The following is a 23470-nucleotide window of genomic DNA, read 5'->3' as shown; positions in this document are numbered from 1 at the left end:
TAAATTGAGAGACATTTGTAGACCGAGAGGGACAATAAACAAGGCCAGCACAGTGTCATTTGGCTTGCTGGGAGCAGGACTACAGCTGAACCAGGTGCATCTCCACAAGTGCTGCAGATGAACAGGGACTCAGGATCCTCAGTACTCTCAGGGGCTTTCAGATTTGCTCACTTGCATGATCTGGGAGCTTGCAGTGTCAGGGCTTTTCACTCACCTCAGTAATAAGAGGTGTCCTCAGCTCACTCTGCATTCTCTTAAGTGACAAGAGTTTCTTTCTGCTTTAAAGTAGGGTTTAGCCTTTTAAATGCAGCACATCCACTTCTAAATGTTAACCTGCAGAGAGGTGGGGACATGGATATACTCTATACATCCATTACAGAAACTGGAGATGGGTTAAAGCAAAAGGATTAGAGAAATGCTATGTTGGCTGGTCCAGGGAACCAGCGTTGTGGTAGGTGAAGCTCATGTCACACAAAACAAAAGGCCATGTAGCCAAGCCTGTGTCTGCTGGTCATGGGAAGGTTTGCCTTTGATGCTGAGAGCTCTGTTCATCATAACCCATCTCTTACCTGTTTGACCAGCTGCTGCTGTCTCTGCATAGGCTTTTTTTTCATGACGTAAGATCATCTCATCAGAAGGTTTAAGTGGAAATATATGGGCTCACCAGGAAGCAACAGTGTTGGGATAAATTCCTGCACTCCCTTCTCTGGAGCCCCACTCAGAGAGAGAGTGAGCCATAAGGATGGACTGGCACACAGTTCTTGCCATCTCCAGACTGACATGGCCTCACACTGCACCACCACCCAATAGATACCACTGGTTAGAAATCCACTCCCCTACAAAAGTATTCTACCCTTCTCAGTACCTGCTGGCACAAGTTCTGAGCTTCATTTCAATGCAAATAAATTCTCAGCTGTAAGGATAAAATCACTAGGCTTGATGCCATTTTAACAGAGATATTTCAGGTTGGCTGTTCCCACCACCTTGCTCTGCCAGCAGATCTGTTTGCACAGCCACATCTGTTATCTCCTGTGGTCGTGCATCTCACAGCAAATGAGTGTCTTCTCTCCTGCTCAGGCTCAGGTTTGGTGTCATATGTCACCAAAGGTTTATTGTTTCGGCAGCTGTGATTTTGGATGGTGAACCTACCAAGTGAGGCATATTGGAGTCTGCTTTCTGATTTTGGGGTACCTCCTTCTGGAGAACTATCCTGCTTCTGCTGTATTCCCCCTCTGAAGTTCCACAAGTCTTATCTTGGTGATAAAATCAATGGTCCTTTATTTGCCTTTGGCCACAGACTCGTTATTTGCTGAGGCTTCAGGCAGATTTGCTGCTGAGCTTGTGGTCTGCCTTGGCAAGTGGCATGTTTTTCATATTTGTGCCATCATTTTGCAAAGGCTCTGTCTGGGTTTACAGGATTTACAGGTCAGAGTGAGACAGTTTTACAGCCCCTGTGTCTGAAGGCTCAGCAGACACCGTATTGCTGTGCTAAGAGCCACACTACCCCATTATGGGATGAAGCAAATATTCTATTAACACTTGGGTATTCAAATGGTTGCAGCATATTGGCTGCCCTTTATCATTACAGTGTGGGAGAAACCAAGCATGCTAGAATACAGAAATGCAGCACAAAGACCCCAGAGCAGCCCAGACTTGCCATCGAGGGGGGGTGGGGATGGGGCAGTGGTTTTCTTACATTATCCCTTGGGGGACATCAGGGTTTCCTTGCATTAGTTATCTGTAAATGAAGTTGACTTTTGAAAACACAGGTACCACTATTTCTTTCCTGTCTTTCTTTCCTCTGGCCAACAGTTCAGAGCAGGGCGCCTCAGCTTGCCTCCCTGTGGTTGAGGGCTGCTGGTAGGGGCTGGCAGACTGGGAATGGGAGAAGCTGGAGAAGAGCAGGAGGAAGCCTGGGGCAGTGCAGTGCAAGACAGGAGTTTAAACACTCCTGTTCTGATGGGAGAAAGATTGCAGAAGGCTAAGAAGGCAGAAGAAAAGGTCTCAGGAGGTGAAAACATGAAGGTGAAGACATGGTGAGGTGAAGGAAGAGAAGTACCAAGCAGTGGAAGAAAGAAGGTCAGGGTCTGTGGAGGTGAATGAAGAAAACCAGCCCTTTTGCTGGGCAGTACTGGGAGCTCACCACTGTGCTTTAGAGTCAGGAGCTGTGGCATTTTGCAAGAAGACAGTTTCTACCTGGAAACAGGAACCTGCACAATTTGTGCTGGAGACTGGGCCAGCCCTGCAGGTCTGTGTGGAATCACCTGGGCTGGAGAGGCACCTGCCACAGCGAGGCTGGGGCTGTGGCCAGGCATGGGCCAGCAACCAGGGGGCCTCTCTTGAGGCCCTGCCTTGTCCCTCTGCTGCTCCTGCAGGGGATCTTCCCCCAGCATGCACAGGCATGTTCTGACACACACGTGTGCATGCACACACACACCACACACGATCACACACACGTGAGGTCACACACACACACACACACACACACAGAATCACTCTCACACTCACACACACTCACTCTCACAGTCACACACACAGTCACACACACACATACACGCATTCACATGCTACTTTTCCTCTTTGACAAGAAGAGCGGGTGTTAGTGACTGTTTAGCTAATTGGGTAAAGGAATATTTTTACCATAACACTTTATATTTTACAATGTCCTTGGTTGAATCAGCTGAGAAATAAAAGACATCTTCCAAAGAAATCCTATGGAGTGACTCAAGGCTGCCCTAGAGAAAAATTCAGATTTCTGTGGAGAAAACAAACCCTATGCTCCCAAGCAGCAGCAGCAGAGCAGGTGTGGTGGCCAACTCCCAGCACTGTGGCAGATCCTCAGGGAGAGCTGGAGATGGTGACAGTCTGCAGGACAGCTCTTGCTGACTCTGTGCTGCACATCAGACATGCCTTCTCTGCTAAAATGTAACAGTGAAAAGACACCCCAGTGGTGCAGGGACTCTCTTAGGTCAGAGTTCCCCACACCCTGCTTACAAGGGCATATTTTATAACCACTTACAATTTATAAGCTGACAAAAAAACCATAAATGTGCTTTTATTTCTCAGTATTCCTATTGGAAATTCGTGACTGTTAATACTCTCCCAATTTCTGCCCTACTAAAAAAAATCTACTTTTCACTCCTCTGATTTTATGTCACAATATTTTTCACTGTGTATAGTTTCTTGCCACAGATCTCCACTATGTATTTATAGATGATCCTTATTATCTTTCAGAAAAAAAAAAAAATTGCAACCTCTATTTTGCTATTTCAAAATGGGCTTTCCATTTACATGTCCTTTTAATTCTTTTTTAACTCACACCACTGACAGCAAAAGAAAATAAACTTTCCTTTTGCCAAAAGGGAGAACAAAGACAAGTTTTGATTGTTTTGGGAAGTAGAAAGTTTCTCTAAATAATCTGTTTTCCAGTTAAAATGCCTCTGCAATCACTAATGCAAACTTTTTTCTAGGGTTCCAAGTACCTTTTTTTGTAGTATGACTTTTACAAGCAACTAAGATTGTATCGTCAAAAAAAAAAAAAAAAAAGCCAGAGCCAGTTTTGTCTGCAATTTTTATTGTTTTCCTCAGATACATCTGTTCTACCTTTGAGGTCCATTGAAGTACACTGTTGCACTGGGCAGCACACCTGAACTAGATTTCTGCGTGCCCACATTCAGCACACTGCAAGAGGGACAGTGACTCCAAAACCTACCGAAAGAGGGAAGGAGAGATTCCTCATCTGTATGTATTCAGGCCACAAGAACCACTGGAGAAAAGGTTCCCTACTTGTCTCCCCTTAGCCAGAGCTGAATTGTCAAACAGAGATATTGTTAGCAGAACCCAGGGGCCACAGTGCTGATCTGTGCCAGGCTCAGTTACAGCTGAAAAAGAATATTTGGGTGTCTGCTAGAAAAAAAGAGGCATCTTGGACAGACTCTCCCTCCCTCTCCCCTTTCTCTGTCTGCTGCCTCACAAAGAAGTGACCTTCTAAAATCTCTTATCTAGAAGCTTCTGTTTAAAGAGATGCTGACGCCTCTTGGAAAACACTGAAAAGCTCTTCTGAAACAGGGAGCTGCTTCTCCCTGTGTCCCTTTCCTCCCCTCTTCCTTTCATTGCTGGATGCATTTACATTAGAAAAGGCTGTTCCTCTGCAGCTTCTCTGAACTCCCAGTCTGATTTACAGCAGCAGGGAATCGCTGCTGTGGCAGCCCAACCTCTCCCAGCACAGAGAGGATAGGAATGTGACATGTGAGATGTCCCTCAGCAGGGCAGACTCAGGAACTGAGGAGGGAAGAGCTGTGTGGGTTTTGTACTCTTGACGCTGTCAATATCAAGACAGAGTAAAAGTTTGAGGTGATTGTGCCTTGCCAAGGCTTTTCTGGTGTCCTCTGTAAATGTGAGTTTCCCAACAGTTAGAGGTTGAGTCCTCAAAAAAATCACTCTGCAGCTGAGGAGCTCTGGACCCTTGGCCAAGAGGAGTGGACTTCTATGGATTTCCACTCTGATCTCACAAATTGTCTGAGACAACTTCAACCTGCCAGTTTGAACAGCAGCATTGTGCGTCTTCTTCATGCCTATGAGGGAGAAATATTAATACAGTAATTTAATACATTTTAGGACCACAGGAAATCAGTGTCCCTCCTTGTCTCATCAGGCTTGTTGCAGATACTAACCTGTCTGAATGATGTAGTAACTATGTATATTACAGGCTGGTTTCATTCCCAATTGTTGATGATGTGCAAATAAAGGCCAAATATAGTCTGGCTCGTACTAGAAAAACTGCAGAGGAAAAAAACCAAAAAACAAGAGAGATACTCTCTATTTTTGGCATTTTTGAATTCACACTTGGAGCAACATAACCCATCTGAGCATCTTCAGTGCATGCAAAACATTGACATACTGAAACCAGTCAAGCAAAGGAAAACGTGGAGGCAGAAAAGGTGACATGAAGGGGCTTTGCTTCGGGTGCAGGACCACTTGGGGCAAAATACTGGAAGCACCAGTGCTAATGCTGGCCACAGGGAAGGAGAATCTGCTCATCAGGGTAGCAGCAAAGCTGTAAGCAAAGGACATATTAATTGCTCTACATTACTAGGCTTTGGGAGCTCTCAGCTAAATGCTGTAAAGTGGGTGGGGGGAATCACCCACTGTGATTTTATAATTCATCTAGAATTCCTGCAAAAAATGTGGAATAGCATTGGGCCATATGAAACCTCACCTTGAAATCTGCCTCATGAACAACTACAGGGTGAGGTTTATTACTTAGAGAGTTTTAATCCATATAACATGCACCTTGGGGATACACATAGCCTAATGCCAAGACTTCCATAGCCAGGTCGGAATGGTCCAGCAGGAGCAGAAAATGATGCTCCTGTGGTAACCTTAGCTGGCATGACAGATTTCATCCCAGTCTTGTCATTTTCCTCCTCTTCTTTTTAATCACAGAGCCCATCTGTAGAGCTGCTCAGAAAGCATGGACCAGATAAAGCCAGGGCAAGGCAGCCAGAGGAGGAGACTGGGGGCCTGCTGCTGGAAGGTAACTGCTGCTGCTGTGGCAGGCAGTGCAACAGCCCTGTGCCTGGGGATCCTGCTGGGTGAGTGTGCTGCCAGGTACATTCTTTCAGTTTATCACTCCAAAAGAGAAGTGGTCTGCACTGCTTATAGCAAAAATCCTCAAAATCCTCCTACTGAGATCAAAATGCAGACACCTTTCTGCACAATGCACAAGAACTACAAGGGGTGTAGTCAGCTCATGTTCTCAATATGTGACTTTGGAGCACTTTATCTTCAGTGTCTCATGATACATATGCTCTATTCCTTTCCTGCTTGACCAATCTGACTGTCCTTCTATGACAAGATGACCTACCTAGTGGATGAGGGAAAGCGTCTGAATCTGGTCTATCTCAACTTCAGTAAAGCCTTTGACAGCATTTCCCATAAACATTTTCTTGGAGAAGCTGGCTGCTTATGGCTTGGATGAGTGTGCTCTTTAATGGGTAAAAACTAGCAGGATGACCAGGCCCAGAGGGTGGGAGTGAATGGAGTCACATCCAGCTGGAGACTGGTGACCAGTGGTGATCCTCAGGGCCACTTTGAAGCCAGCCCTGTTAAGTATCTTCATCAGTGGGGATGGAGGGCGTCCTCAGTCAGTTGACAGATGACCCAAGCTGGGTGGGATGTTGATCTGCTGAAGCAATAATGTGGCCATCAGGATCAGGGCAGTGACTGTCCCTCTGTGCTCAGCACTGGTGAGGCCCCACCTCAAATCCAGCGTTCAGTTTTAAAACATCTCATGACAAGAAAGACATTGAGGGGCTGGAGTGTGTCCAGAGAAGGGAACAGAGCTGGGGAAGGGGCTGGAGCACCAGAAGCAACTGAAGGAGCTTGAGGGGCTCAGTCTGGAGAATAGGAAGCTCAGGAGGAACCTTCTGGCTCTGCACAACTCCTGACAGGAGGGTGCAGCCTGGTGGGGTTTGGGCTCTGCTCCCAGGGAACAAGGACAGAAAATAGGAAAAGGCCTCAAGGTGGCCCAGGGGAGTTTAAGATTGGACAAAGGGAAAATTTGTTCACTGAATGGGCTGTCCAGACCTGGCACAGGTTGCCCAGAGCAGTGGTGGAATCCCCATCCCTGCAATTTAAGCGATTTAAGAAACATGTAGATGTGGCATTAGGGAACATGGATTAATGGTGGCCTTGGCAGTGCTGGTTAAATGATTGGACTCAATGATCTCAGAGGTCTTTTCTAACCTAAACAATTCCATGATTCTATGATTCTGTCCTGTAATCTGTCTCTGTGAGTTTGAAGTTTCTTGTCACTGTACCTTGCTGCCTCTGCCATTTCCTATCACGACCACTTGCAGCCACTGAGCACTGCCTGTTTTACTGTCCCACTCCAGAGCATGGCCACCATCTCCCTCCCTCTTCCACCTCTCTCCTGCTGCTTCTGCTGCCCCATGGCCACCTCAGGCCAGCACACCAGTGAGAACCCCAGCATGACATGACTGACACATGCCACCTGTACAGTCACAGTTTCTGAGGTGGCTTCAGTACCTAGCAGAACCTTCCCAAGGCTGTTCCTGCAAGGATAGGGCCAATCTCAGGTTGCCAGGCTGTACCCGTCTGTTCATGAATTTCTGTCTCAGGCTTGACAAAAACCCACTGTTTTCAAGTTCAAACAAGTTCAGTACAAAATGCTATTCCTGCACATGCACAGGGTACTCCAGTCCAGTTATGGGGCACCCCCGAGGCAGCTGGGATGCTCAGGAATAGTCAAGCTGCTTAAAACAGGGGGTTTGAAGGACAGGATGATATTCATGTTGCAAAGCTGTGAGGAAAGCTGCCTCTGACAGACACCTTCCCTTTCTGGCAGCCTGCCATTCCACAGGAGAGGCCAGTTTTGAGCACACAGTGGAGCTGCAAGGAATCCCATTCAATAGCAGCTTACAGACAGAGAACTCAGACTACTACAGGGTGCTGACACCTGCTCTTGAGAGGCTGGTGAGTTATCTGGGCCTTCTGGGAAAACACTTGTGAAATACTGTGGTGGTAGCACCAGCAGAATCTCTAAGCCAGGGGCAGGAGGAAAACTAGGACTTCTTAAACATCAGCAGGGTACACTGTGGGGCTGAACTACACTGTGAGAGGCCCTGTCAAGGCCCTGAGAGACATTCATGGAATGGGAAATGTGTGTTCAGGCCTATTCCTTACATAGAAAAAAGATGTACTACCTCATGCCCTAAAAGCCAGGGTGGGAAAAAGTTTACGTATGAGCTTGACATGGGTGCTTCTGCTTACAGAGCAAGAGACCATGCACCAACAGCTCCACATTCCAGCAAAATCCCAGGAATCATCTATTCCCATCTCCTTGGGGTCCAGTAAATGTGTGACCATCACTCTTTGCTTTGCAGTTTCTCTCCAGTCTCCAGGACTCCCAGCTGAACTGGAGTTGCACTGGTTGCACCATCCTGGGCTACAGGTGAGTGTAGACAGCTATCTCTGCAGACCCTACAGCTCCTGTTTCAGAGAATTCTGACAAGCCTCACCAAGAAGGTGAACTCATACCTGTGCTCTTGTTCAAAGCTAGTACAAAGAGAAACTGGTTTTTGGTCAAGGCTGGATTTTCATCTGGGATTGCAGCAATGTTCTGGATTTTTAAATTTCAAAATGCAGTCAGAAGGGCAGAGGAAAAGAATTTTGTTCAACCACAGCTTTGGGCGAAAGGAAAAAAAATTCAAATGATCATGTCAACCCAGAGCACATCCCCAGAGAAACCTTAAATTACTAAGAATCAAAATATTAAGAATAAGATTTGTTTCCTTTGAGTTCCCTGTAGACAGCTAGCACAGGAACCTGACCCTTGTACTGACCATGAAGCCAAGTTTGCCCTTAATTCTCTGTCTCCCAATAGGAATGGAAACTCCAGTGTGATCGTCCATTTCCGCCTCCTCTTCACCCCCCAGGATTCCCAACCCCTGAGCTCTACCTTGGAGGAGGAAGCTTTCAGGCATGGGCTGGCAGCTGCCCTGCACAAGCAGGGTTTCTCCCTGGCTGCCTACGGGACCATCTCCTCAGCCTCCCTCACAGGTATGGCCCTGCTGCCCCTGCCGGGCAGGCAGAGCAGGGGGCACACAGCTAAGCCACCATGAGTCAGCCAAACTGCTGCAGGGTTTTAGCTCTGAATGTCCAGTCAAGGCTTTGTGTCCAACAGCAGTGTTAGAAATTGGGGTGCTGGCAGGCACCCAGCAAACTGATAAAATGATCTGCCTGGCTGCCAGCTGCTCCAGCTTCACCAGACAGCAGCAGAAACCAGCCTAGATCTTGTCAGCTTGAAAGAGACATTTGTGGAGTCCCCAGATACCTCTCCAACACTAATGCTATCCAGCTGCTCTGCACTGCAAGAGCAGGTTGAGGGACCCACAGCAAGAACAGAACCTAAAGCATAAATTGCAACTGCTTTGGCTTTTCTTGCAGCACCTGAAATCAGTCTGAGGGATAGGGAATGAAGCTCCAGGAGGTTAATGGCTGGGTTGTCTGTACCTACCTGTGCACAGCAGCCCTTAGGCAGACCTCAGAGTTGTAGCAATAACTACAGCTCAGGTTGCTATTTCTCATAGTTGAATTACTCTCTGAAACCACCTGACAAGAAATTCGCCTTTCCTTCTGTGACTGTGGAGTTGCATGTGACTGTAGGACTCCAGGTCCAGCAAATTAAAAAAATACCCATGAGCCTGGGAAACAAGAAGGTGTGGGCTCCTCTGTAGCTTCCTCTGCACCCTCTGCCAGAATGGGCAGGATCCCTGGATCTCTGTGAGCCTTGTGCTGCCCAAATGGAAGGTGCTGGGAGTCCCCTTGGCTTTAGGCAAACAGCTTTGCATAGCTTCAGCCCCAGTCTGCTCCTGAGAGGCAGCTCACTTCCACAACTTTTAGGAATTTCTCTCTGCACGTGAAGTCACCCCAAAGCCTGCAGGGCACTAGGGAGCTGTGCCTCCCCTGCTCTGTGGACATGGGCCCTGCCTCACACTGGCCACAGGTGGGCACAGAGATCACCAGGCAGGAAGGAAGATGCAGCAAAGGCCGGGGCAGCCCCAGCCCAGGAACACAGTTCCAGGACCTGAGGCTGGGCTGCCCTGCCCTTGCTGATCCTGATTCCTTCCTCTTTGTCCCAGGTCCCAACAAGGTTTCTTCCCACAGACCTGGACTGAAATCAGGTAAGAGCCAGGCAGCAGGAAGAATCACCTGCACTCTGCAGCCTCCTCCTCCTCTTCCTCACCAGCAGCCTGGATACAGATACAGGCTTGGGCCCCATCTTGTTCATAACCTGGTGGTCCAGGGGCCTGCAAGCTCAAAACAAGCTGCAGCTCTGCTCCCAGCACCATCCTGCAGGGACTCTGGGGCAGACAGGGAGCAGAAGGACAAGGATACAGTGGTGGTTGCCCCTGGGGAAGGCAGGGGATAGTTGCTGCGTGGACTGCAGAAGACATGAGTGACTCAAGCCTTGCTGTCCCCAGGGAGCTGCCCTTGGGACACAGGCTTGCTCCAACATCCAGTATGTGAAAAGAAAGCCCTGAATGTGACAGCCAAACAGGCTGTGCTGATGCCTCTGATGGAAGGGGCTGTGCTGAATCTCCCACAGCAGGTCTCCTGGACATAGAACCTGCCACAACCCACTGTTGGCAGACCTTGACAGGTGGGACACCAGTGGCTCTCAGGCACTGAAAACAGCCAAGGACATGCCATGACTTTTCAAGACAATAGTAAATGGCTGCATCGGGATAAGGAACACTGTGCCCTGGAAACACCTTGGTCCCATCAACTGTGATGGGTTGTGGTGACAAGGTCCACCTTACTGGTGGGCTGGCACAATGGACAAGAGCCACATGCCCATGAGCTGCTGGAAGCTTATCACAAGGCAGTAGCTAAGCTCATCAAACTAGTCAGGATGCTGCTCTACAGTTTCTTGCTCTAGAAGAGTTTCAGGGAGGATGTTGTAATGGCCCAGTGCTTTGCAGTGCTCTTCCCAAGCCTGCAGGGTAAAGGCTGCTTTGTGACATCCCAAGTACCACCCTGCTGCTTGAGCATATGCCAGCAGCACACACAAAGCTGAAGCAGCTTTTCCCACTTGCCCCCAGGAGCGTGTTGCTGGGGTGCAGTAGCAGGATCCTGAGGCACTGAGTTTCTCCTCCCTTGCAGACTGTGGGAGTCGTCCTGCCATGCAGACTGCCAGCAGGATAGTTGGAGGCTCAGAGGCATCCAGAGGGGAGTTCCCATGGCAAGTCAGCCTTCGAGAGAACAATGAGCACTTCTGCGGCGCTGCAATCCTCACAGAGAAGTGGCTGGTGTCTGCTGCTCACTGCTTTACTGAGTAAGTTTCAGTCACACCACTTTCCACCCTCCATCCCTGTTCCAAAAGCTGCCATATCTGCTCAAGCTCCCGCTGCACCTCTCTGCCCCACCATGGGGAGAATGAGGAGTTTCCATCACTCCTGGAGAGGATGGCAGGATGGGCAGTAGGCAGCTTGGGTTTGCAGGACAATGTTGTGGCTGCAGGTTCACATGGCTCCCACTGTCTCTCCTCTAGGTTTCAGGACCCAGCCATGTGGGCAGCTTACACAGGGACCACCTCCCTCAGAGGCTCAGATGGCAGTGCAGTGAAAATGGACATTTCACAGATCATCCCACACCCCTCTTACAACGCTGACACAGCTGACTATGATGTGGCCGTGCTGGAGCTGAAGAGACCTGTGACCTTCACTAAGTACATCCAGCCCGTGTGCCTGCCAGATGCTGGCCATCACTTCCCCACCAGCAAGAAGTGCCTTATCTCTGGCTGGGGCTACCTCAAGGAGGATTTCTGTAAGCAAAGCATGGCAGGCAGCAGAGGAGATGTGGTGGGGTGTGAGTGGGGCAGAAGGCATCAGGGGAAGGGAACTCGGACCTTGCTCTGGCCAGCTGAGGTGGGCTGTACCCTGAGCTGCTGATCCTGTGCAGGGCTTCCTGCACTGAGCTCATAACTGTGTCTTTCTCATTCAGTGGTGAAACCGGAGTTCCTGCAGAAAGCAACAGTGGAGCTCCTGGACCAGAACCTATGTTCCAGTCTCTACAGCCATGTCCTCACAGACAGGATGATGTGTGCTGGCTACCTGGAGGGGAAGGTTGATTCCTGTCAGGTAAGCTTTGCCCAGAGAAGATGGCACACCTGCCCACATAAAGCTTTTTCCTCCCAGTATGCATCAAGTGACACTTCAATAAGCAGAACTGACACTATGGTCACTGTTTCCCAATAAGACACAAATGAGGATATGTTCGTTACTGCTTAGAGCAGGGTACTGTTTTTTAAGGGGCTCTTTCAGTTAATTAACTACTTTTCTTGACTTCTTGAACTGTCATCAGGGCTGGCCCTACCAATATTCCACACAGGTCTTCAGATAAAAATCCAGATGGGCAAAGGGCAGCAGTGGAAACTAAAACATACACAACAGTTTTTGGTGAACAACAGAGTGTTTTTTTAGTTTTTTTTCCATCCTGGAACTGCAAGTGGTGAGCTGGAGACAGGCCTGCCTTTGATAGTATGGAGAGAGGAGAACTGTGATGCCAGAGGAGGACTGATTTCCAGGTCTGTCTCTGTGGCTTGGCAGGAACGTTCAAACCAACAGAAACCAGCTAAACAAATCTGCACCAAATACAGCACAAACACCAGAGAAGGGGCCAAGAATTGAAGATTCAAAGTTGGGTGATGAACATGATCCATCTGGTTATTAATTACTGATCTAGAGCAATCTCATCCCCAGAAGGCATTACCAGCTTCACAGACACCACATGTCCATCAGTGATAGTCACAGGGCCCCACAAGAACCAAGAACTGAACCGCTTCTGACATTGAGATACAAACATTAATGTGGTCTCCCTGGGTTGTGTATCAGGCAATGAACACCCATCATCTGGTTGTGTATGGGCTGCTAGGATTAACCTTTATGAGGTTTAACAAATTATTAAAGCAGTAGAAATGCTTAATCCTAGATTTTACAGATTGTGTCCTTTGTTCTGGCATATAAAGGGCACGAGGCTTCTGTGTAATAGCAGGACAGCATGCCCACATGGAGGAACACCCAAAGGCCAGCACCCAAATGCTCCACTCATCACTAGGCTGGAGCAAATGTAAAGGGACAGAGAGACTCCAGCTGGCAGAGGGATGCTGAGGGTGGCCAGGGCAAGCTCAGTGCATCGCCAGGGAGAGCTCACCATCTGCTTTCTCTTGCAGGGTGACTCTGGTGGGCCTCTGGTTTGCCAAGAACCATCTGGCAGGTTTTTTCTGGCGGGAATTGTGAGTTGGGGTATTGGATGTGCTGAAGCCAGGCGGCCTGGGGTTTACACACGTGTTACCAAACTCAGAGACTGGATCTTGGATGCTATTTCTGCCTTCCCTACCTCCATAGCCCGTACTGTTCCTCCAGTGCACTTCAGGACTAACAGTAACATAGTCAGTGCTGAAGAGGTCAACACCACCACTGGAGCAACCCCGACCACCTTACCAGCCCCAGCTGCCAGCAGGCCAGGGGCTGCAGCAGGACCACAAGGTATGAGCACCCACAGTGGGTGCACCTTGGCAGGCAGAGTGGCTGGTATAGGTCCAAACATCAGGTTCATTCCTCCACTAACCTAAGCTGACCTTTTGTAGGGTGAGCCACACAACTTTGCCAAAGTGCTGAGGTACAAAGCCACTCTATGGCTGCCCTAGCTCAGTCCAGAGCAACCTGGCAAAGTCACTCAGTACTTCTGCAGTTCCATGCTCTCCTTTGCTTTTGTGACTATGTGATCTTGCTGTGTAACTGGTCTGCTCTGGCAGGTCCAGAACAGGTCACTAAGGCACAGCAGCATCTGACAGTATTTAATCTGTTGATCACTTACTTTTGCTTGCCACCTAAGGAACTCCCAGCAGTTCAAAACTGATAGCTGTCCCTTCACAGCAGCCATGCTCCCTGAAGGGAAGGAGGGCAAGTGCCTGTAGGATGACCTGTCCACTCCAAGGAGTGCTCCCAGCGGCTTTGCAAGGAGATGCAAATGAAGGGTATTTTTCTAAATCTAGAATAATATTTTATCTGGAATGGCAAGGCTAAAAGGCATGGAGCTACTGATTACTCTGCCTTCAAGAAAGGCCCAGGATTCACAACTTGCTGAGAGCAAGATGCAGAACAGCATTTTGTGTGAAAGTCCAGCTGTACATGGCCACCATCAGGCACTGCCATTATCAGCCAGCAGGGCTTGGGTAGATATCTCACACCTCAGGCATAACCTATCCCTGCTAAGCCTTACTGGTTAGAGAGAGTGAAGTCTTTCCTTGCTTATCCTCTGCTAGGAATACTCACAAGTCATGCTTTGACTTTTGTTCAGAGTGTGGAGGACGACCTGGGTTCTCTAAACCCAGCAAGATTGTGGGAGGAACAGATGCTTCCAGAGGAGAGATCCCTTGGCAAGTCAGCCTGAAAGAAGACTCGAGACATTTCTGTGGAGCCACCATCATTGGGAACCGCTGGCTGCTGTCAGCAGCTCACTGCTTCAATGAGTAAGAGTCCATCCCTGTCCCTGCTCCAGCTCACCTGCCCACCGGCACAGAGCTGCACAGCCAAATCCACAGTGTGGCACTGGGGTCAAGAAATGGAAATCAAGGACAAATGTTGGACATTAACTTTTGCTATAGCTAGACATTCATAGCAAAAAGGAGTTTGTGGGGAGGTTGGAATGAGGCAGAGAAAGGTTAAAGCAGCCTGATCAGGGAGAAAGAACAACATATCTAAGAGGGGTGGAAGAAAGTGCCGCAAGAGAGTTTCTTTAATAAACTTAACCTTAAAAAATTGTAATATGTGAAATAGAGACACATGGTCAGCTGGTAAAGGGAAAATGGTCAGTTAAATCCTGCATAGTTCTGTTAAACTGCAAGAACCCAAGCCTAGGTTTATAAGTAGCCTAAAGAAGTGAGTAGCAAGAAGATAATGCTTGTCAAGAATAAATTCCTGAAAGCAGAAAAGGTGGGTTACTAATTCTGAAGGATTTTAAGACAACCTCATGCATTAAACAACTGGGCAATAAAGGAGCAAGTGAAATGCAAGGTAGGCAAGTGTGAAATGAGGTACACAGCACAACCAATAGTGCTGTCTGTCTGTGAATGAGCCTCCATCAGCTATTGCAGTTCAAAACAAGAGGTCAGAAACATGTGGATATTGCCCTGACAGCAGCAGTCCTGTGGCAGAGGCAGTTAATGAGCACAGGAATGCAGTAAAAAATATGGGAGATGAGTGGGATGTTGCTGGTAATGCACAGCACACCGACTGCTCCAACATCACAGGGAGGGCAAGAGTAATACCATGTGCATGTGTTCACAAGGTTCAGGGATGAGCAGGGTGTGGAGCAGCATCATAACAAGCACAACAAAAGAGATCAGACTAGACCTGGGAAAAAAAAACCAACTAATGGGAAGGCAGTGTTTGATGGGACTGTACAATAATGAAGGGTACAAAATGTTTAGGGAATGCCTTTTGACTGTCTTTTTAAGATACCAAATAATCACTAAGAGCAGGTGGAAAACAATCAAAAGGAAGCAGTTTTTCTAATAAATGTAATTAAGCTAAATATTTAAAATTCATCTGGGGTTAAAAAAAGAATAAAACACAACTTTAGAAAAATCCAAATAAAACCAAAAAATCCAGCAAGATCTACTGAATAGAGAGACACCACCTGTGTGCCAGAACACTCCTGAAATCACAAATTCCTGAAGGTAAAGAGAGGATTATTACTGCATGTTTATTTGCTCTTCAGGTGATATCCAACAGGTGCCACTGTTGGAAACAGTTCTTTGGGCCTGACTTAGTAGGGCTGCTCTGCTGCATGCTGATCATGTAAAGCTGTCTCTAATTTCAATGTCAGAATTCATGCCAGGGATAAGTGTGTGAGTATGCACATTTAGGTTTATGTATTTGCAGGACAATGCCAGAAGAGATTGAAGCCTATGTGGGAACAACATCAATAAACGGAACAGACGAGAATGCAGTGAAAGTCAATGTAACAAGGGTGATCCCACATCCCCTCTTCAACCCCATGATTCTGGACTTTGATGTGGCTGTACTTGAACTGGCAAGACCTCTTGTCTTCAACAAATACATACAGCCTGTGTGCCTCCCACTAGCCATGCAGAAGTTTCCTGTTGGCAAGAAATGCCTCATTTCTGGATGGGGTGACCTCCAGGAAGGGAATGGTAAGCAGTAATGCATTACCTGCTGATTTGCCTTGGAGCAGTGATACCGTGAGCAGCAAAGCCCGTGCCCAATCCACATTCCTGGGAATGTATAGGACAGGGGTCAGTAACAGGGACAGTCAGGAACCGACAGAAACACAAGAATAAGCAAGAATAAAGGCACACAGAGCACTACCTTAAGCCACAGTTACCTAGGAGAGGCAGCTTGGTGGGAACCAGGAGAAACCTGCCGGACTGCCCTCAGTAGCTCTACTGTGCTAAACAAGTGTCAGGTGCTTGCCTCAGAGCCTGCTGCAGCCCCAGCAGGATGGTATGTCAGCCACTCAGTCACAGAGGTGTTCCAAGCAATGAGCATAAGCAAAGATCCCACTATAAGGAGAAAGCCTGAGAGTGGCACATGTGCTACCAAAGAGGTCCAGCTGACAAGAAGCCCACAAACTCTCAGGAGCATGGGACACAAACTGTGCAGAATCCTTAGCACAGACACGAAACTGCACCCTGGGGTGAGCCCCAAGCTTCAGGGCTGCAGAGAAAACAGGTTTTATAGGACTCAATTCCCACGTGGGATTAGAGCCTGTTTTCCCAAAATATGTGTTGAGTCAGTCTAAAAGCCATTAGCTAGCTCCTTCCCTCTGCTGCACTCACTAATTCTGTGATTTTCATGCAGACACCAAGCCCGAGATCCTGCAGAAAGCATCTGTGGGCATCATAGAACAGAACACCTGCAACTTCCTCTACAACTTCTCCCTCACTGACCGAATGATCTGTGCTGGCTTCATGGAGGGGTTGGTAGACTCATGCCAGGTAAAAGTGTGGGATTTCTCTACTCTGTAGATTGTTCTCGAAAGCTGGGCTAACTCTGCTTTCAGCAGATCCTTGTGAAATATTTACTGAGCTGCTGTAATCCAGCTGTGTAATTCACATGTACTTGAGCACAAAAAAAACCCCAGCCCACTTCTTTGGAGATTTAGGAAAGCACATAAAGCTCCACCAAGTTGAGAATTACTTAAACCAACATCCCACCACTCTGACCAGACAAATCCTGGATGAAGCAGGTCTCCTCCTGGCAGTGAGTGAGTGGCAGTTGGTGGCAGCTGTGGAAAGGTGCCGACAGGAGCCAGGTTGAGTCACTGACCCCAACTTCAATTTCTCCACACTCATGCCCTGCATACACACTGCATGACAGCAGACAGGCCCACAAGGCTGGAGGAAGAAGAGCTGAGGGTAGTTAAGTCCTTCTGGTGTGTCTGAGGGCAGACCTGATTGGACTGAGCAGCCATTGCCTTGCTTCTTCTGCAGGGAGATTCAGGTGGGCCTTTGGCCTGTGAGATGACTCCAGGAGTGTTTTACCTTGCTGGCATTGTGAGCTGGGGATTTGGTTGTGCCCAGGCTATGAGACCTGGTGTGTACTCCAGAATTACCAAACTCACAGACTGGATCCTGGACACTATCTCCCAGTTGCCCAGTGGTGGCACAAGCATCCCTTCCAGTTCAGCCATCCCTAGAACTTCTACCACAGCCATTTTTATCCAGCCCAGCACAATGGCTGCAGGTCCAGCCAGCAGAACCACCCTGCAGACAAAGATGAGTTCAACCATGAGCGAAACTTCTACAGCTCTGAGAACGACCGAGACTGCCAAGCCTACCCAAACCCCAGGTAAAACTGGTAACTGATGCATTGACATGTTGGCAGGAGGCCTCCAGCATAGAGGGTACTGAGCAGGTCATGGGTTATTGCCTTCTAGTGGTGCCTTGTACCAGCCTCACTTTCAAGTGTTCCAGCAAGGTGTGTATTGGAAAAGAAAATCCTGAATGTGATGGTGTTGTGGACTGCAGCAATGGCTTCGATGAGCACAACTGTGGTGAGTTCTTCTCTGTAGCCTGTGGCTGCTGCCAGCTCTACATGACCTGGACTCCACAGTGGTAGCCACCATATTAACACTGGCTGTCTTGGGCCCAGACACTGAGGTCCTAGGCCAGCCCACTATGGTCCAGATCGTACTTGCTCTGCCAGAGCCTAAAACAAGATACAGCTGGATGAGCTGAATCCAAATTTACTGCCAGAAAGTGCAGCCTCTTCTACTCTGCTGCAGACATTAGAACCCATTTCCCAGCACACAGGCCTTTTGGCCAGTCAGTCTGGTAGCACAAGGTGGCAAGACGGGTCTGCGCAACATGGCAGCCCAGAAAGTGTCTTGGCATCCCTGGGACTGCACTTTGGGCCTGCACATTCCTTGCTGTTTGATAGCTGAGCCGGGCCATCCAAATACCTGCTCCTCACATACCACATCCCTGGAAGGTGCAATCTGTGATAACAAGTCTGCAAAATACACCCTGTCCATCAAGCCTTGCCTCAGCTGGGTGAACCGAATTCATCACATCCTACTGTCCTGTACATGCTCCCCCAGAAGGCTGTCCCACAGCACAGGTTATGGAAGGCAGGAAGTAATTCCTTCCATTTATGGTTATTTAAAACCATGGTGCTTCTTCCTGTGTTCCAGACTGTGGCTCAACAACAGCTCTGGCCTTTAGCAAGATTGTGGGTGGCAGCAGCGCGGCTCGAGGAGAATGGCCCTGGCAAGTCAGTCTCTGGCTTCGGCGGAAGGAGCACAAGTGTGGGGCTGTCCTTATTGCTGACCGGTGGCTGCTCTCTGCAGCTCACTGCTTTGACATGTAAGTCTGAGATAAGCTAGTTAAGTCAGCTGGCTCTTGCCTCAGTCCCATCAGCCAACCTGCCCTTCCCTCCCTCGTGGTCCAGCACCTGGCTGGCAAGCTGTGCCCCACAGGAAGCACACACCCCCTATCAGAGAAATGCCCCTAGAGGTAAGTGTGAAAAGGAATGGATGGAACAAAGCCTGAGTACACCCATTGGTTCTGGAGACAGGGGTCCTGACCTCCTAAGGTGTGGCCAGCCCCACAAGTGGAGGGATGGCCCTCCTTGTGAGGCTATGCTCCTAACAGCCAGGTTTGCTGTCTTTCTGCAGTTACAGTGACCCCAAAATGTGGGTGGCTTATCTAGGAACACCCTTCCTGAGTGGCATCGATGGCAAAATGGAGAAAATATTTCGTATCTACAAACACCCTTTTTACAACGTCTACAGCCTAGACTATGATGTGGCACTACTGGAGCTGAGCACACCTGTCACGTTCAGCAGCACCATCAGACCTATATGTCTCCCAGACAATTCTCATATCTTCCATGAAGGGGCCAGATGCTTCATCACAGGCTGGGGCTCCACAAAGGAAGGAGGTACTGGATAAAGAGGGCCCTCCCACAACCATGATGGCCAAGCTCAGTGCTTGGCCACCTACACTGCAACACTACAAGCCCAAACATCTAAGTTCTCACACCACTGCCCCAAGCACTCCCATCCTAGGCTATATGCTGCAGAGGATACCAAGCTGGGCAAGGCCTGGTGTCACCATCATCTCCTCCCCAGCTACCATTCACACTACTCCTCCATTTTATCACACCTCTTTCCTCTTGAAGCTTTCCCAAGCTTTCTACATGTCAGCCACTGTGCTCTCCACCCCCACAGCAGCTGCTCCAGCTGTGCTTCTGCAGTACAAGGACCACCCCAATACCAAATTGGACCACTCCAATTTGTGTCTGGTCAGTCAAGCTGCCTGACAAATGACACACCCAAGGGACCTTCTGGAGTTTGCTCTGCTGAACCAGGTGACTCACTTTCCCAGAGCAGGTCTCTCCCTCTGGCAAACAAGTAAGAGACCCCACTTCACATGCTGCTATTTCTCATGTGCTCTTCACCCAGCTAACAGCAATACCTGTCTCCTCAGGTCTCATGTCAAAGCATCTGCAAAAAGCAGCAGTGAACATGATCGGAGACCAGGCCTGCAAAAAGTTCTACCCCGTCCAGATCAGCAGCAGGATGCTGTGTGCTGGTTTCCCACAGGGCACCGTCGACAGCTGCTCAGTGAGTACAAGAGCAACAAATGCTGTGGCTGGGACAGAGCAAACTCGTGCCAAGTCCCTAGACTATATTCTCTCAGGAGGGCCCTGCCCTGCCTCCCCTAGCTCAGATGTCTGTCCATCAACTGGCTGCTGCTTTTATCCACGTCCATCCTGCATACACCTCATGCTGCTTGCCCCACCAACCTGTGACAGGTCAGGGAAATACACAGAGAAGTAATGCTAGGAGATCACATGGGGCCTGTTTCATGACCCTACTGTACCTCTAAACAGACTCTTCTATATTCCAGAACCCCAGCTTCAGATTGTTCATGCAGGTACATCACTGAGCAGTTCTTCAGCTTGGAATGCAGCTCCTGGGGAAGTGGGGAACAGGACAGCAAATGTCTATGCCCCAGAAAGAAAGAACATTTCACAGCTGGGGGAGCTGCACTGCTTGTGGCTTGATACTGGATCCTTTTCCTCTCTCTGCAGGGTGATGCAGGTGGGCCCCTGGCATGTAAAGAACCTTCAGGGAAGTGGTTTCTAGCAGGAATCACAAGCTGGGGCTATGGCTGTGCCAGGCCATACTTCCCTGGTGTCTACACCAAAGTGACAGCTGTCCAAGGCTGGATTGTGCAGAACCTCAAGCTCTGAAACTGCATTTCACCACTCAGGGAAGGCGATGAATGAGAGGAATAACTGCCAGAGGATGCACTAACCCCTCAGCTACTGTACATTTTTCTGATGCTGCAAAGGGGTGAAGACAGCCTTGCAGGTGTTGTGTGACCTGCTGGTTGTTATCAAAGCATTTGATAACTGCTTTGCATAGAAAGGTACAAATTCTAAACTTTTTCTATAAATAAATGAAGCCTATCTCATCTTAAGACCTGGCCAAGTATACTGCGCATTAAAACATGACCTTCCTAGTTGGATGGGTGCCGGAAATATCTGCCAAAAATTCATGGAGTTTGGCTGACCCCTGCCTATGAGCTGTCAATCCCATGGCCAAGCCAGCAGACTTGTGACCTTTCCCCCAGCCCAAAGTTATGCCCTTGCAGAAGCTTCAGACCTCACTGACTCGATGGAGCTGTTGTGCTGTGCAGTGGCTTTTGGGAAGGGTATGATGCTGTTTCCAATTAGTGTGTGGGACTAGAGAGCTCAGTGATGACCTCCTAGCACACCATTTGATCCTAAGAGAATGCAGGACTAGAACACTTGGGAGTTCAGACTGCACAGGCCCTGATGTGTACTAGAGTGTAAGGAGGGGCTTTTCACACACCCCCATGCACCCCGTTTAGCCTTAGGTAACAGGTGATTAAACTGGCAAAGATTAAGACATGGCCACACTGACCACTGTCTGGCTAAGCTAGGTGGGAAAAATTTAAAGTGCTGAGATAGTGGTGCAAGTACACTTCTTCTGGTCCTACCAGCCAGGATAAGACACATAGACAACTTTGTTCACAAGCAAAGAACTGCAGCAGACCTCATGTGCTGAGTCTTGGGCAGAGCAGACTTAGACATGTCCCCATTGATTCAGCTACCAAAACTGAACAGCTGCTTGTACCTCAAACCCCTTCCTCATTTTTGGTGCTTGAAGTTCTGCATCTGGGCATAACAAGAGGTCTCCTCCATCCCAACCCAGCTGGCAGCAAGATCTACAACTTTCTGAGGCAGAGCACCAGCTAGGTGGGAGAGCTGGCTTCCAGGCATGGCTCAGCTCCAGATGGGTTCAGATGCATGGCTACAACACCTGTGGGATGCTCCCATGAATGAAATGGGACTGCTGCACAGCCAGTACCACAGAATTCATGCAGCCATAAGGAAAAGGAAAAAGCCCCCTAAGCAAACATGTCTGAAAGCACTTTATTTTCAAATAGTCATTCTTATAGTCTAGAAAGGAAACTCCAGTTTCAGTAAGTCCAAATACTCAAATATCTCCTCATAGTTTACCTGGTGTGAGAACACTTTAGGTTCTACCACATCCCAGTGAATGTCCTAGAAGGTACGGAGATGTCATTCTTCCAGTCTGTCTCTGTGTCCAGCAAACCATGAAATCTTTTATAAAATACATAAGAGCTTCAAAAGAAAGTATTTAAAAAGAAAACAAACATGGGCACTGTTGATCTCCAACACTCTTTTCTTCCAGCTGTTGTATCCACTGCTGACCACGCAACACGAACCCACCTTTTCAGGAGCAGTGTGGAAGCACAAAAATAAGAGTTGTGCCCCAAAGCAGACCAACATTCCCTGTTGCAGACATGCTCCTCCCTCAAAAAAAATATGCTTAGGATATAGGCTCCAAGATGGAACATCTGTGCCAGAGCCAAACCAGAAACTACTGAGTATTAGAGCCACACAACACACTTTATTCTAGAAAGAAAAGAACCTAAGTACTTCCCAACCCTGCATGCCTAGCTGTGCTCATACAACTATTTGCAAGGCTGTCCTGCTCCCCAGCACTGTGCTTTAGCTGAGTCAAAGCCTACAAGCCCAAAATAACCCCACAAAGTGCTACACAGATATAGGAGATGAGAGCCAAGGTGGAATGTAGACAATCTTCTGGCAGTTTTTCCACTAATGAAAAGGGACTGAGTAATGACCTTATGGATGGGTCCATGCTGGAATCCCAAGCAAGGGTACTGTGTCGCTGGCTTGGCTTGGCCCCCGTTTTCCACAGAAGGCTCCTTGCCTGTCACAGCCCTTTCAGCAAGGATTTATCAATTGATATAATACCTTGGGCCAATCTGGACACTTGGGAAGGACAAGAAGTAAAGCAAGCAGCTCATGGAAAAAAAAAAATCACTCTCTCCTGGAGCTGGTGCTAATAAAAGCCAATAGATGCAAAAGGTTCAGCGAGGTTTTATTGCTCTGCCATGGCAGGGGCTGGGAAGGCAGCAGGATTCACCCCTAACCACCTGGACTGGCCGCTGTCCCCTCCCCACATGGTCCCTTCTCGGCCCGGAGGCCGGCAGGCGTCACATGTTGGCTCTCTCCCGCTGCAGCCGAGAATTGTAGGCTCGCGAAACTGTGTTCCAGGAGTCCATGTACCGGTCCATGCACATGGCGATGCACTTCTGCGGGACACAGAGCCTCAGCAGCAGCCCCGAGCTAAGGGGCCGCGGGTGCCCAGTTCTCCCGCCCGTCCTCACCTGCTCGGAGTTGTCCAGGGCGCCGCCGGGCTTCCCGATGCACTTCCGAAAGCACTTGTCCGTCATCCGCTGCGGAGAGAGGCCGTGAGTGGCAGCGCGGTCCGGGGGCTCCGGCTACAGCCGCCGCCCCTGCTGCGAGGGGAGCGGGGCGGCCTGGCCGTTCCCCGCGACCCGCACCGGGACCGAGCCAGCCCCGCCGCCCCTCCTGACCTGCAAGAGTTCCTGTGCGTTGGCCACGGCGATCTGCACCTTCACCTGCTCCATGATGAGCCCCGGGTCCAGCTTCCCCCCGCCGCCTCCTCCGGAGCCGAAATCGGAGCCGAAGCCGCTCTCCATTGCCAGAGTCACCGCGGCCGAGCCCCTGCGCTGCCGGAGGGAGAAATGGCGGCGCCCGGACTGCGGTTCCCGGCGGGCCCCGCGCCTCCTCCGCCTCTGCGCCGGGCGGGACTGCGCGCTCCGCCCGCCCCAGCGGAGCCGCTCCGCGCCGGCTCCAGCCCGGGCCGCCCGTCCCGCCGCCACTCGCGGCCCGTGGCCCCGAACGCTGGTGTCACCGCCAGCGAGCTCCCAGGGGACTCCCCGGGGCCGAGCCGGGCCCGGCTCAGACACCAGGGTTCGAGTACCAGGGTTCAGCGCAGCGCCACCAACGAGGGCAACGGGAAGGGG

The 23470-nt window shown here is 49.4% G+C and overlaps 2 protein-coding genes across 2 annotated transcripts; one reads left to right on the top strand and one right to left on the bottom strand.

Moving 5' to 3' along the window:
* The first annotated feature begins 5473 nt into the window (after positions 1-5473).
* Positions 5474-20358, top strand: TMPRSS9 (transmembrane serine protease 9). The gene is made up of 18 exons (XM_054517352.1): positions 5474-5594; positions 7370-7497; positions 7908-7975; positions 8408-8583; positions 9666-9707; positions 10690-10861; positions 11078-11352; positions 11530-11666; positions 12758-13073; positions 13888-14059; positions 15474-15745; positions 16413-16549; positions 17045-17402; positions 17491-17607; positions 18247-18418; positions 18730-18995; positions 19544-19680; positions 20151-20358. Exons 1-18 carry the CDS (start codon positions 5474-5476, stop codon positions 20310-20312), a joined length of 3228 nt encoding a protein of 1075 aa, XP_054373327.1. The 3' UTR covers positions 20313-20358.
* Positions 20359-21507: 1149 nt separating this feature from the next.
* Positions 21508-23211, bottom strand: TIMM13 (translocase of inner mitochondrial membrane 13). The gene is made up of 3 exons (XM_036399676.2): positions 23018-23211; positions 22808-22876; positions 21508-22732 (listed from the first exon to the last, which is right to left on the bottom strand). Exons 1-3 carry the CDS (start codon positions 23141-23143, stop codon positions 22634-22636), a joined length of 294 nt encoding a protein of 97 aa, XP_036255569.1. The 5' UTR covers positions 23144-23211; the 3' UTR covers positions 21508-22633.
* Between the last annotated feature and the right edge of the window lie 259 nt (positions 23212-23470).

The sequence above is a fragment of the Molothrus ater genome, chromosome 26 (assembly GCF_012460135.2).
Source record: "Molothrus ater isolate BHLD 08-10-18 breed brown headed cowbird chromosome 26, BPBGC_Mater_1.1, whole genome shotgun sequence".
Taxonomy (NCBI): domain Eukaryota; kingdom Metazoa; phylum Chordata; class Aves; order Passeriformes; family Icteridae; genus Molothrus; species Molothrus ater.
Note: the sequence above shows the minus strand (reverse complement) of the source record. Positions and strands in the feature narration are given on the sequence as shown.